The sequence below is a fragment of the Prionailurus viverrinus genome, chromosome X (assembly GCF_022837055.1).
Source record: "Prionailurus viverrinus isolate Anna chromosome X, UM_Priviv_1.0, whole genome shotgun sequence".
NCBI classification, from domain to species: Eukaryota; Metazoa; Chordata; class Mammalia; order Carnivora; family Felidae; genus Prionailurus; species Prionailurus viverrinus.
The window spans coordinates 21,885,074-21,897,748 of NC_062579.1; the positions used below are offsets into that span (position 1 = coordinate 21,885,074).

The following is a 12,675-nucleotide window of genomic DNA, read 5'->3' on the forward strand; positions in this document are numbered from 1 at the left end:
CACGTTTTGATGAATGTTTGTGTTGTTTCTGTGTTTTGGCGCTGTGAGTAATGCTACTATGAACATTGATAGACAAGTAGCTGTTGAAGTCCCTGCTTTCAGTTGTTTCAGGTATATAGCTAGGGGTAGAATTGCTAGATCATTTGGTAACTCTGTGTTTAACTTTTTGAAGAACTGCACCATTTTATATTCCCACCAGCAAGGCACGAGGGTTCCATTTTTTCCCATATTTTTGCCAAAACTTGTTATTTTCCATTTTTTTTAAATGGAAAGTTTTATTTATTTATTTATTTATTTATTTATTTATTTTTATGAAATTTATTGACAAATTGGTTTCCATACAACACCCAGTGCTCATCCCAAAAGGTGCCCTCCTCAATACCCATCACCCACCCTCTCCTCCCTCCCACCCCCCATCAACCCTCAGTTTGTTCTCAGTTTTTAACAGTCTCTTATGCTTTGGCTCTCTCCCATTCTAACCTCTTTTTTTTTTTTTCCTTCCCCTCCCCCATGGGTTCCCGTTAAGTTTCTCAGGATCCACATAAGAGTGAAACCATATGGTATCTGTCTTTCTCTGTATGGCTTATTTCACTTAGCATCACACTCTCCAGTTCCATCCACGTTGCTACAAAAGGCCATATTTCATTTTTTCTCATTGCCACGTAATATTCCATTGTGTATATAAACCACAATTTCTTTATCCATTCATCAGTTGATGGACATTTAGGCTCTTTCCATAATTTGGCTATTGTTGAGAGTGCTGCTATGAACATTGGGGTACAAGTGGCCCTATGCATCCATTTTTTTTATAATAGCCATTCTAGTGTCTGTGAAGTGGTATTGTATAAAGCTTTTTGTACAGTATTCCTCCCTCCACCATTTCCTCTCAGTAAAATATAACCTCCATAAAGGCAAGTACTTTGCTTGTTCACTGCTTTATCCCCAGCTGGGCCAGACACAGTCTTTGCTCAGCAAATATGTGTTCACTAAATGAATAAAGTTTTAATGGTCAATAAATGATAGGTAATCGACTCATGTAATAAATGATGTTATACATTTATTCCTATATAATGTTGAGTGTTCTCTGTTGGGCTGAATGATTTTATTTTGTGTTTATCAAATAGTATGCCTTTACTCTGGGAAGGGTAAAAGGAAATACACTGAATTTATACAGAAAGAAACTATTTCAAACTGTTCCAGGAGAAAAATCGGTGGAAGAGTCCAAAAAGTGAAATTAGAGTGTCATGGAAAAAGCAAGCAAGATCTCACATGTTACCTTCAAATTTGAGCACCGAGCTAGTGGTATGAACATGTTGGGTCAAGGGTGGTAGCCTCATCTCTTTTTCAGGGAACATACCTGGCTTCCTCTTCCTTTTCTTCCAAAACTCCCTTGGATGAGGAATAGTTTTCCTGGATACAAGCCTGCTATTATGTCCCCTTTGTGTCTGCAGCAATCAGGCTAGTTTCTCAACATGCCACGTTCAAAGAGATCAGTCTTTACCTGAAACTCTCATCATGACTTTTAGTAAGCATTATATCTTTAAAAAAACACCAGTCTCTAGAGTCCAGAAATATGCACCCGTATCAATTTTATGGAATAGATTCAGTTTTTGTCTTATACATGTAATTAGAAATATGATATAAATGTCCTTAATAATTATTTACTCTCTTTACAGTTTATATATTGTACTTTTCTTGTGAAGTTAAAGAAAGCAAAGTTATTATCAGGTAATATTGACCTAAGTAAAGCTGAATAAAGCATATGCCATTATGACATTTAGAAAATATTTAAAGAAGTATTAGCAGAAAAAACCCCCCACTGATTATGGGGGATGTTTCCTGACATAGTCCATATATGGTTTCTATACAAGAAGGGGGAAAAAAACATGTTTTCATATGTTTAAATGTTATTAATCTAACTCTGAAAAATCTATTTGTGAATGCGTAAAATTTCAGCGAACCTTGGTAGCTTTCTGTCTTAAAGATGAATATAGATTTTGTTTTACTCTGTTACAACTTTCCCTGGAATTTAGATTATAAAATGAGGAGATGGGGTACAAGATTAGCTAAGCATCTGGATCCTAGGTCACTTCTGTACAAGATTTCTAACAGTATAAGAACTGCTAGACTCACTGTATTAAAAGCTGCCTATGTGATTCTTGGGGAGAAAAACAAAAGTGATTTATAACTGACCCAAGCGTGGCTCACACTTTGATTCTCCCTTTTTCTTATCTTTATAATCGAGAAGGCCAACTAGTCTGTTGCATACAGGGTGAGAGAATGAGATAACCAGGTGATGGCAGATAGCTATTCAGTACCAGGAAATCTTTACAAGTTTCTGCCGGGCCTAGAAGACACGTTTTCTTGCCCCATCCACTATCCAGAAGTGCATGCCATTTCAAAGAAGTATAAAACAAAAGGGCGTAAAAACTAGTTTGGTGGGGTATACATGAGAGTTGTTTAAAGAGATGAATCAAAGAAGAAATGTAATCAGAACTTGATAGCCCTTGGCCAAGAGTTTATTCATTCATTACACAAATATTTACTGACAACGCCTCCCCAGTGCCTGGCACAGTGCTAGGCAGTTAAAAAGTCATTGGGCCTTTTAAGTTTTGAGCCACAATAGTCAGTGACCATGTTTCTCTAATGCTTTTGTCTCCATTTGGCAGCAGAAACTCGTATTCAGAAGGGGTAGAAGAGCTTAAAAAAAGAAGTGCTTGATTTGTCCAAAACTGAGATGTAGAATAACCACATGACCCAATATGTCTACCCCAAGGTATAGTCCCAAAAGTATTAAAAAAACAGACTCAAACAAATACTTGTACCTGAACATTCATAGGAGCATTACTCTCCGTAGCCAAAACGTGGAAACAAATTCAGATGTCCATCTGCTCGTGTACAAATGAACTACATTGGTATATCTGTACGGTCGGCTCTTAGCCAAAAAATGGAATGGCGTACAGGTAGATGCATACTACAGCGTGGGTGAACCTTGAATACTTTATGCTGAGTGAAAGAAGCCAGGTGCAAAAATCCACACATTATATGATTCCATTTATATGAAATATTCCTAATAAGCAAATCCATGAAGACAGAAAGCAGATTGATGGTTGCTGGGGGCTTTGGGAATGGGGGAATAGGGAGTACTTGGTAATAGTTATGGGTTTCTTTTGGGGATGATGAAAATGTCTTAGAACTAGGTAGAGATGATGGTTGCACAGCACGATGAATGTACTGAATGACACTTAATTGTACACTTTCAAATGGTTAATGGTTAATTCCATGTTGTATTCCTTTTACCTCAGTTAAAAAAATATGCTTCTAATAATTCAAACAGCATAGAGCTAACTCCTTCATTTTATATACTGTAAGAAGAATGCCTGTTAACAGAGGAGGCAGCAAAATAACTGGAAATAAATGATTACAAATCGAGATTGTATTATGCTAAGTGAAAGAAGTTAGCCAGAGAAAGATAAATATCTTATGATTTCACTCATATGTGAATGTAAGAAACAAAGCAGATGAACATAGGGGAAGCGAAGGAAAAATAAGATAAAAACAGAGAGAGAGCCAAACCGTAAGAGGCTCTTAAACAGAGAACAAACTGAGGATTGCTGGAGGGGTGTTGGGTGGGAGGATAGGCACAATGGGTGATGGGCATTAAGGAGGGCACTTGTTGGGATGAGCACTAGGTGTTGTATGTAAGTGATGAATCACTCAATTCTCCTCCTGAAATCGTTATTACACTGTATGTTAACTAAGGTGGATTTAAATCAAATTTAAAAAAATTGAGATTGTTATGGGGAAAATAAACAAAAGGATAAGATGGATAAGCTTTCTTGAGAAAATTATTTGTAATTTATGTGACCTCGAACCCACGTTCTGGGCCTCATTTTCCTTTCAGGGACACGTATTTATTTTTGCTTTGCTGTGTCCCTCTTCTTCCTCAAGCAGAGGTCAGGAAGGAGACCTTGGAATCTAATTGTGAAGTTCAAAAGTCCTCACACCCAAGGGTAGCTCAGGCAGAGAAATATTGGACTAGAATTCCATATACCGAGGACTTTTCAACTCTAGTCTTTCAAGAATCTTAGGCTAGGAAAACAGAAATGGCAAAATTCTGTTAATTACTTTTCACCAAAAAAGACAGAGATAATTATTTTGAATTTATAGTTAACATAAGACTGTAGATGAAGTTCAGTGTACCAGTTAAATTTTTAGAAAACAGAACTTCAAATCAAAAGGCAGTAAACTGGCATTTTTAGTCTTATCATTTGCTCAATGGTCTCTGTGTAATCTTGTCAGAAGGGCTGATTTCAAGCACAGTTAAATCAATAGGTCCTCCAGAGCTCTTCTCAAAAGAAAACCTAATCCAAACAAATCTCACATTTTGTGCCAGTAGCCATAAGCATAGTATGTGTAAGAAAGATCAGATGTAACAGAGGGGCCACATGCTTTGCTTCAGGCATCATGGTAAAGACTGAGAAAACATTAAAATATAGGAAAAAATTGGAAGGCTTTAAGATTAGAAATAAACTGTCAGAGCATATTTAAGCCTTAACAAAGTGTAAAATGTTCCCTCCACAATCCAACCCTTACATTTTTGATTCCTCACATGTTAGTTTCACAACTAATGATTAGACACTATGGTCAAATTTCAGGTCTGCAGTAACTGATTCAGAGATGTCTTTCCATGGGCAAATATTTTTGACACTTTAAAAATACTTTGTGCTTTTATTTGTACAAAACAATTATATACAGAAGATTACGACTTAAGAAATGACCAGTAAATGTTAGAGTAGACCATAAGAAACAGAGAAGCAGAGAAAAACTTAATCCTTTAAAACCATTGTTCAAATTCCTGTCTGTCTTTCTCAGCCCTTTGTTATGTGGGAAAACATTTCCAAATACTATGGAAATGTTATGATTTTCCCTAAAGACCTGAGAATTAACATAACAGACAGATCAAGTAGTTAGTGAGTCTGTTAGAGGATCTATTTAACTATCATGTTACTGGTAATTCTGTTAGAGTAGGAGACATTCAACACTACACATGATCATGCATAGGAGGTGTGATTACAGAATAATTGTAACTGTGCTACCCTTAACGTGTGGTGTCGTGTGGTTTTTATTATACTCTATCAGCTAATCAGGTAATATACAAAATTTCCCTTTTCACACACAGTTTTCTTTCTTACCTCCTGTCTGGACTACCCACATTGCCACACCTTGATCTCTAGTTGTGTAGTGTGGCATCCGTTAAAAGATGAATTTTTTAAATCTGTGATAGCTCCTATGCATGGCAATTCAGAATCTTTGTCTCTTTCAAGGTAGCACACTGCTCAGAAACCCTTGGAGAACTTGAATGCACTGTACTGTCTTCCAAAGTCTGCCCTTACAGAAGTTATTTTCATTTTATATTTGTGTCATACCTTTGCTTCTTAATTATGTTTTAATATATTTGTTAGTTCTTAGTCTTTGTATTGGTTTAAGGTTAGATGGTTTTTTCACTCCCTTGTAAGACAGGACTCTAAGGCAGTCCTTTCGGAAGCCAACTTGTTGACAAGTATGTAAATATGTAAAAAGTACATAGTAGAAGGACCTGAAAAACACCATAATATTTCTTTAAGACCTGTCGCTTGCTCCCTTTTAGTCCTTATTAAACTTGAGGGATTTAAGACCCAAATTTTCAAAGAAATCCAACTTAGATCACATTTTCCCTTTCTCCAGAAGACATCTATTTGGGGGTACAAAATAATATAAAAACCAGGGGCTAAGAGTGGGTAACTTTATTTTGTTTTAAACAATGTTGAATATATATGTGTATATATATATGTATATATATACATATATATACACATATATGTATATATATGTATATACACACATGTATGTATATATACACATATATGTATATGTGTACATATATGCATATACATGTATACATATATACATGTGTGTATATATATACACATATACCTATATACACACACATATATATATCCAGCACTAATAATCTCCGGTATATAGAATTAGAAGTTACGAGATGTGAGTTCTAATCCTATTTTTTTTGCCACTAAATGGATAGTAGAACTTGGGTAAATCATTGACTTCTTTAGGCATTGGGTTACTTTGCTGTAACCTCAGCTGGGTAAATGAAGGAAATCTGTGTGAACTATTTGTACAATACATACTGTGTACTTGGTCTGTACTTCAGGTCACCTTTGCCAGAGAAAACTAGGTCTTTTTTGAAATTAATATTGTATTTTTTATCATTGAAGTAGAGTAGAGCTAGCTTTTTTTTTTTAATCCACAATAATATTTTGAATCTTTGTCTCTTTCAAGGTAGCACACTGCTCAGAAACCCTTGGAGAACTTGAATGCACTGTACTGACTTCCAGAGTCAACTGAGTATTGAATATCAGTAAAGAACAAGTGTTTTCTCCACATACATGTATATCCTGTCTCTCTAGCCACTTTATAAACATGGAAACTAGTAGTCATGATTTAGCTTTTTGCCTAGATGACAGCCCATCCATTCTAAACAATAGAAGCCGAGTAAATATGTGCTTTTGATTTTCACCGGAAGTCCTGTAGGAGCCTTTGCCTTACCCCATTTACCCCATCGCATGGTGTTTCCCTGATGCACAGAGCCAGGGTGCCATAGCAGTCATGCTGCAAATTTGATGATGGCGGATGGTACTGTTTACTTTGAGAGTGTGTAATTCCCCTCACAGGGATCATATGTCTATTAATGTGTCACAAGTTGCTTGCTTCCTGTTAGCTCTTCTCAGTAAATAGGAGTATCGTGTTCATTGGATGCTGCTTTATTTTTAGCTTTTTAAATCACCTCCTGATGAACAGAAACAGTAAACAAGTATTAAAACATTGAAAGTAATTTGAAAATAGTGCTATCCTGGGGAGTCTGGAATTCCAGACATTACCAGACAGTTGTAAATCAGCAGTCACCTCCCAGAGCTGGGGAATAAAAGTCAGGAAAATAAGAACACCTAAGTGTGCTCATCTGGAGCTACTTTCTGAAAACTGGTGGTCAGTTGCATCTATAGAAAGGAGAAAGGGATGGTGCAGTGGGAAGTCTGTATTTTTCATCAGGTTTACTCCTTCTTCTCCAGCCCGCTCACATATCCCAGATGAAAAATAGAAGGACCTTTCTGGATTCTTATGCTTGACATTAATTAAGCATTGAAGAACTGAAGGCATCATCATGGTCATGTTGTCTGTCTAACCTGCCTTCTAAAAACACTTGGTGGCTGTACTGGGAAATGGAAATCTAAAGGAAATAGGAACAAGGGATGTAGTACCGATAGTATCTAACTTACTCAGTGCTCTCTGGAAGACTGGCCCTGCCCTAAGCTCTTTCTGTGTTTTAGCATGTTTGATTCCCAAAACAACCTCCAAGGTTTTTAGTATTACTTTCTCTTTATACAAATGAGGAGAAGATGGCAGCCTCAGGAGTCAAGTAACTTTCTCTCCTTGTCAAAAGTACTGAGCGATCAAGCTGGAATCTGAATCTTTTACAGCTGGGCTTTTGAGATCTTGCTCTTGACTCAGCCCTGTTTGCATAAAAAAATGTCTGGCATTTGATAAAAGAAGGTGTAGAAAAACAAACAAACAATAGTAATTAGTAGTTTGAGGAGAAAGAAAACCTAAGACTCATGAATTTAAAACATTCATGTGGAATGTTCATTCAAATTTAGAATTCACTGATTTGCTTCTTAGAAAAGTCTGTTCTTTAAGAATTCTAATGTGTACAAATATCAGTATTATTCTAAAACGAGGGTATTTTCGTACTGCACGTTGGGATATGTCCTAGGATAGTTAATCGCTTACCTTGGATAATTATTTTTTCTGAAAATATTACCTTAAAATGAGCCTATAAAGAGCATTTTCTAGTCTGTTCTGGAGTAAAATTAATAAATAATGCATGAGCAATATTTCTGGCAAACCCAAAGAGGATATTTTTTCCACTTGGGTGTGAAGCTCAAGCTAAAATTTAGCACACTTTCTTTTCTCTCAAAGCTGTTTTTTTTTTTCCCCTTCAGTATTTTCCATGCCGAAAGATTGACTCTACTTTTCATATACTCATCTGAGAAAAGTTCTTCATCATCTTGGATAACTCTCTCTTTCCTTTGCTCCTTCACTGTTGTAGTGATTCGGTATCTTTAATATAATTTGAGCATGATTCCTCCTTCCTGTCTCAGTGGTCATTGCCTTTGGAGCGGCCATGTTTCTCCTGAATGAATGATGTTGCTTTCTAATTTTCTCACCGCACCTAGTCCTCTGTTCTCTCCAATCCATTTTTCTCACTGCCATCAGAAAAATCTCTCCAAAATCCCATTGTCTTCATTTCCCAGCATAAAGTCCACATTCTGCTGTGGCTTACGTGACTCTCCTTCTGGCTTCTGCACACCTCTCTGGTCACAGTGCCTGCTGTTCCTTTATAACTACTCTGGAGTCCAGCCACACCAAATTATTTGCAATTCCTCTAACATATCAAGTTGTTGCATGTCTTCAAACCTTTGTGCGTACTGTTCCCTGGATTAGCCTTTGTTAAACTTGCCGAATTCTTTCTCATTCTTTAAGACAACCAGGTATCACAACTTAAGAAGTCTTGATTCTTTCTTTGACGCTGTTGTGGTGGTGCACACTATCTTTCTGTAGTGCTTATCACATTGAATTTCAGCTGTTTACTTGTGTATCACTTCTGGATTACAAGGGCCTGAGAGCAGGGACTATACTATGTTTTATCATTCTAACAAAATCTCTGAACACATTCTTCCAGGACCATTTTACTGACTGACTTTGTTTAAAGGCTAAAGGTTTTACCTGTGAAGTATTTTAGATGTGCTTCTAGGCTATTATACGAAGTAGAGACATCAGTATTTAATCATTCTGCATAATAATTTTGTGGCACTTTTCTTTGTTACCCAATATAAAGCAAAATAAATAACTGTAAAGGAAAATTCTATTTTTCTGCTCTATTCTCAGTACTTCTGACACCAGGTATGTGGGGGGTTTTCCACACCAAGGGATTTTGCAACACCAGCTGTTTATGCTACAGTTCAAATCTGTTCTGACACTATCTATTGGAGATAACATCACACCCCACAGGTTGAGGACTCAGTCCCACCAGACTGCCTCCTGCCTCACAACTCAGACAGCAGTGCAAGTCCAGGCTGTCACCTGTGCTTCTGACAGACTGGCTACGAATCAGATTCTCACAACCCCCTCCTTGGACTCAGTCATTTGCTAGAATGGCTCACAAACTCAGGAAGCAGTTGACGTACTATTGTCAATTTATTACAAAGGGTATCTCAAAGGGTAGAAATGAACAGTCAGATGGAAGAGACATGTAGGGCACAGTGTGGAGGAAGCGGCACAGGACTTCCATGCCATCTCCAGGCATGCCCCCCCCCAGAACCTCCACGGTTCATCCACCCAAGCTCATCAACCTTTGTTGTTCTAGAGTTTTTAAATTTTTTTTTCAACGTTTATTTATTTTTGGGACAGAGAGAGACAGAGCATGAACGGGGGAGGGGCAGAGAGAGAGGGAGACACAGAATCTGAAACAGGCTCCAGGCTCTGAGCCATCAGCCCAGAGCCCGACGCGGGGCTCGAACTCACGGACCGCGAGATCGTGACCTGGCTGAAGTCGAACGCTTAACCGACTGCGCCACCCAGGCACCCCAATTGTTGTTCTAGAGTTTTTATAGAGCTTCACCTGAAGCTCCTGCCCGCTTGCCTTAGGGTCCATGGCTGGAGTTAAACATTCCAATCCTCTGAACACTTGGTCTTTCTGGTAACCAGCCCCATTCTGAGGCTTTCTAAGGGCTTCATCCTAAGGCATCTCATTAACATAAACTCAAAGGTGATTAAAAGGGGCTCACTTTGAATACTCAAAGGTGCTCCACTCCTATCGCTCTGATGGTTCTAGGAGTTTCAGGAAATCTGTGCCATGAACTAAGACCAAATATATATTTTTATTATACCACAACCAACCTACCTATTTTCTGGCTATTCTCGTCTTGTCATATTAGCATTAAAAAAAAAAAACAACAACAAAAAACAAAAATTTGAATCAAGTGGCTGTTTAAATGGCAAATATCTTGGCTGAATAAGGAGGAGAACTAGGGGACTGTGATCTGTGTGCACCAGTGCAGAGTGAGAAGAGCCAACGTTACTGAGCACCGGTGACAGGCCAAACTCAGACACGTGTTGTCCCACCACCCCCACCTAAGGTTCTGAGGGGTTAAATGAGTTGCCCAACATTGCGGAAATAGTAAGCAGTAAAACTCAAATCCAGAACTTTGATAACCAAGTATACAAATGAGCTGTTGGGCACTTACCACATAAGAAGTTCTCTATAAAACCTTGAATTTGATGTTTTATGCTTCTCTTTTTTCTCACTGCCTACATGACTGTGCCTGACCCATAGCAGTGTTCATTGAATGTGCAGAGACTTAAATGGCAAACCCAAATAGTGCACTTTACAGGAAAACTTCCTTTGGCCCAACTCTTTCAAGGAGATCTCTGAACGTGATTTCTCTTCTCACGTATTTCAAGTTAGAAACTTGATTTAGGAACCAACAAGTTGTAAAATGAGGCACTGATTTAATGAGCTGATTATGTAGAACCTATCAGGATGGGGTCCATCCTTACATAGTACATTAGGATGTTTATCTTGTCTGACAACCTGGACTCCAGGTCCCAACCCAAATGGATTTGAGTCTATAAAGATAGTGAGTGTGCAGTATTTTTACCCAAGACTTTTCTTCCCATATTCACTGATAATGTCTCCACTTACCAAGACAACCCATACTACAAGAATTGAGCACCCTTTTTCTTCTCATTCCACTATGCCCAATAGACCAGTTATATTTTTCTACTCTGTTGAGTTTGCCAAGTTTAGCATAAACGCAAGGTTGACTTCTTTTCTGACCTAAATCTTCCTTTATTTCATTCATTTTTTTTAGATACAAAAATCCCTAGTGAACAGGTTTCAAACCACACTTGTATATAATACAAAACTTTTTTTTCTAGCAAATGAAAAATGTACGTATGTTTTCACCAAACCAAGCTTTGTTTAGCTGTGTGATAAGAGAAAGTTCTGTGAAATAAGCCATAATACCATAACCTTAACTAATCAAGGGAATGTTTGCTTTTCTTTTTCCCTCTTCCTCTCCTCCTCTCTCTCTGTCTCTGTTTCTCTTTCTCTTTTAGTGAAGTAAACACATTCTGGCAGCACTTTTTGTTCACACCAGACCACCTTATTTATTTTGCTTCATTACAGAAACTCCACTTACTGTATGAAGGTATCCATCTCACTGACAGTGGGCGAAAATGACACTGGACTCTGCTACAATTCCAAGATGAAATACTTTGATAAAGCTGAACTTAGCAAAAGCAAGGAAATTTCATGCCGTGACATAGAAGATTTTTTACTACCAACCAGAGAACCTGAAATCCTATGGTATAAGGTATGTGCTGTGAATGATTTTGTTACTTGTAAATAGATGAATGTGTATCTTATTCTTGGACAAGTTGGATAAAAAAATTAAATGGATATGATGACGTTCAGCTCTGTGCTCCTAAAACAGTACACCAAATTGTGCTGCTCGTTATAAGTTTTCAAACCAATAGCTTTGATAAATGGCTTTCAATATTTATATTGGTAATCCATTGCAATAAGCTGTTGTGTTAATGTTCACATCTAGCTTACACAATTCTTTCAAGTCGATTATAATCTGTGTTGATAATTTCAGGAACTAAAATACGTTAAGCATTCATTTCAGAGCTATTCACATAAACAGTCCTAATGTCCCCAAGCAAGGAAAGGATTGCTTTACTTCTATGAAAAAATGGTATTCTAGCTTTATTGAACTCTTCTGTTTAATGGAAGTACCTTTGTGCATATTCAATTCCTTTTCATATAAAAACACATACATTTTCTAAAATCTGATGAAAATTCATAGCATTATAAAAATAGCACTAGATAAACTTCTTTTCAAAAACCAAAAGAAACTTCAGACTAAAGGAGAATAATCCAACCCCTGTCCTTCCTATCACATAATTGACTTTCTCTCAGTTTTAAGATTTGGATGTACTCTTCAACTTATTTCTACCATACAAGAAATTTTTGTTACTGAGTGTCTTCAAGAAATATAATATAGGTGCTATGACCATTTGTCTGGGATATTGTGTCTATGATTTAAAGAGTACTAGTTTAAATTTTACTTTGTATAATTTCCTATAAGTAGGAATTTAGGAAGCATGACCTCTTAGTAACTACACCCACCAATATCAGTATGTCATGAATTCAGAACTTATGAGAAATTAACAAGAAACAAATATTTAATAAGTTGTAAAGGATTTGCCATAATTAGCAATGACCTTCTCTGAGTAAGACTTAATTTTCATTCTTGATAGCAAGTAATGGAGGATTCAGAACATTTGAACTGTTGAAATATTTTTGTATATTTCTTTTGAATTTCTATCCAAGACAATGTCAAACAGCCCTCAAATATTAGCCCCACTGATTTCTGTTGCTGTGCAGATGAGGTTTATTTTTTCCCTTTTGTTTTTCTTTGTGTAAGTATTTCATACCCTGATTCTCAGTGGCATGCCTGCTTTCCACAAGCAGATCCTTAGCAAGCCCTA

The 12,675-nt window shown here is 37.2% G+C and overlaps 1 protein-coding gene across 1 annotated transcript in view; it reads left to right on the forward strand.

The window, feature by feature from the left end:
- IL1RAPL1 (interleukin 1 receptor accessory protein like 1) overlaps positions 1-12,675 on the forward strand; it is a 678,538-nt gene that overhangs the window by 126,907 nt on the left and 538,956 nt on the right. Inside the window, exon 4 of the mRNA XM_047843240.1 lies at positions 11,309-11,495. Coding sequence (XP_047699196.1) covers positions 11,309-11,495 — 187 coding nt within the window. The remainder of the gene's footprint in view (positions 1-11,308; positions 11,496-12,675) is intronic.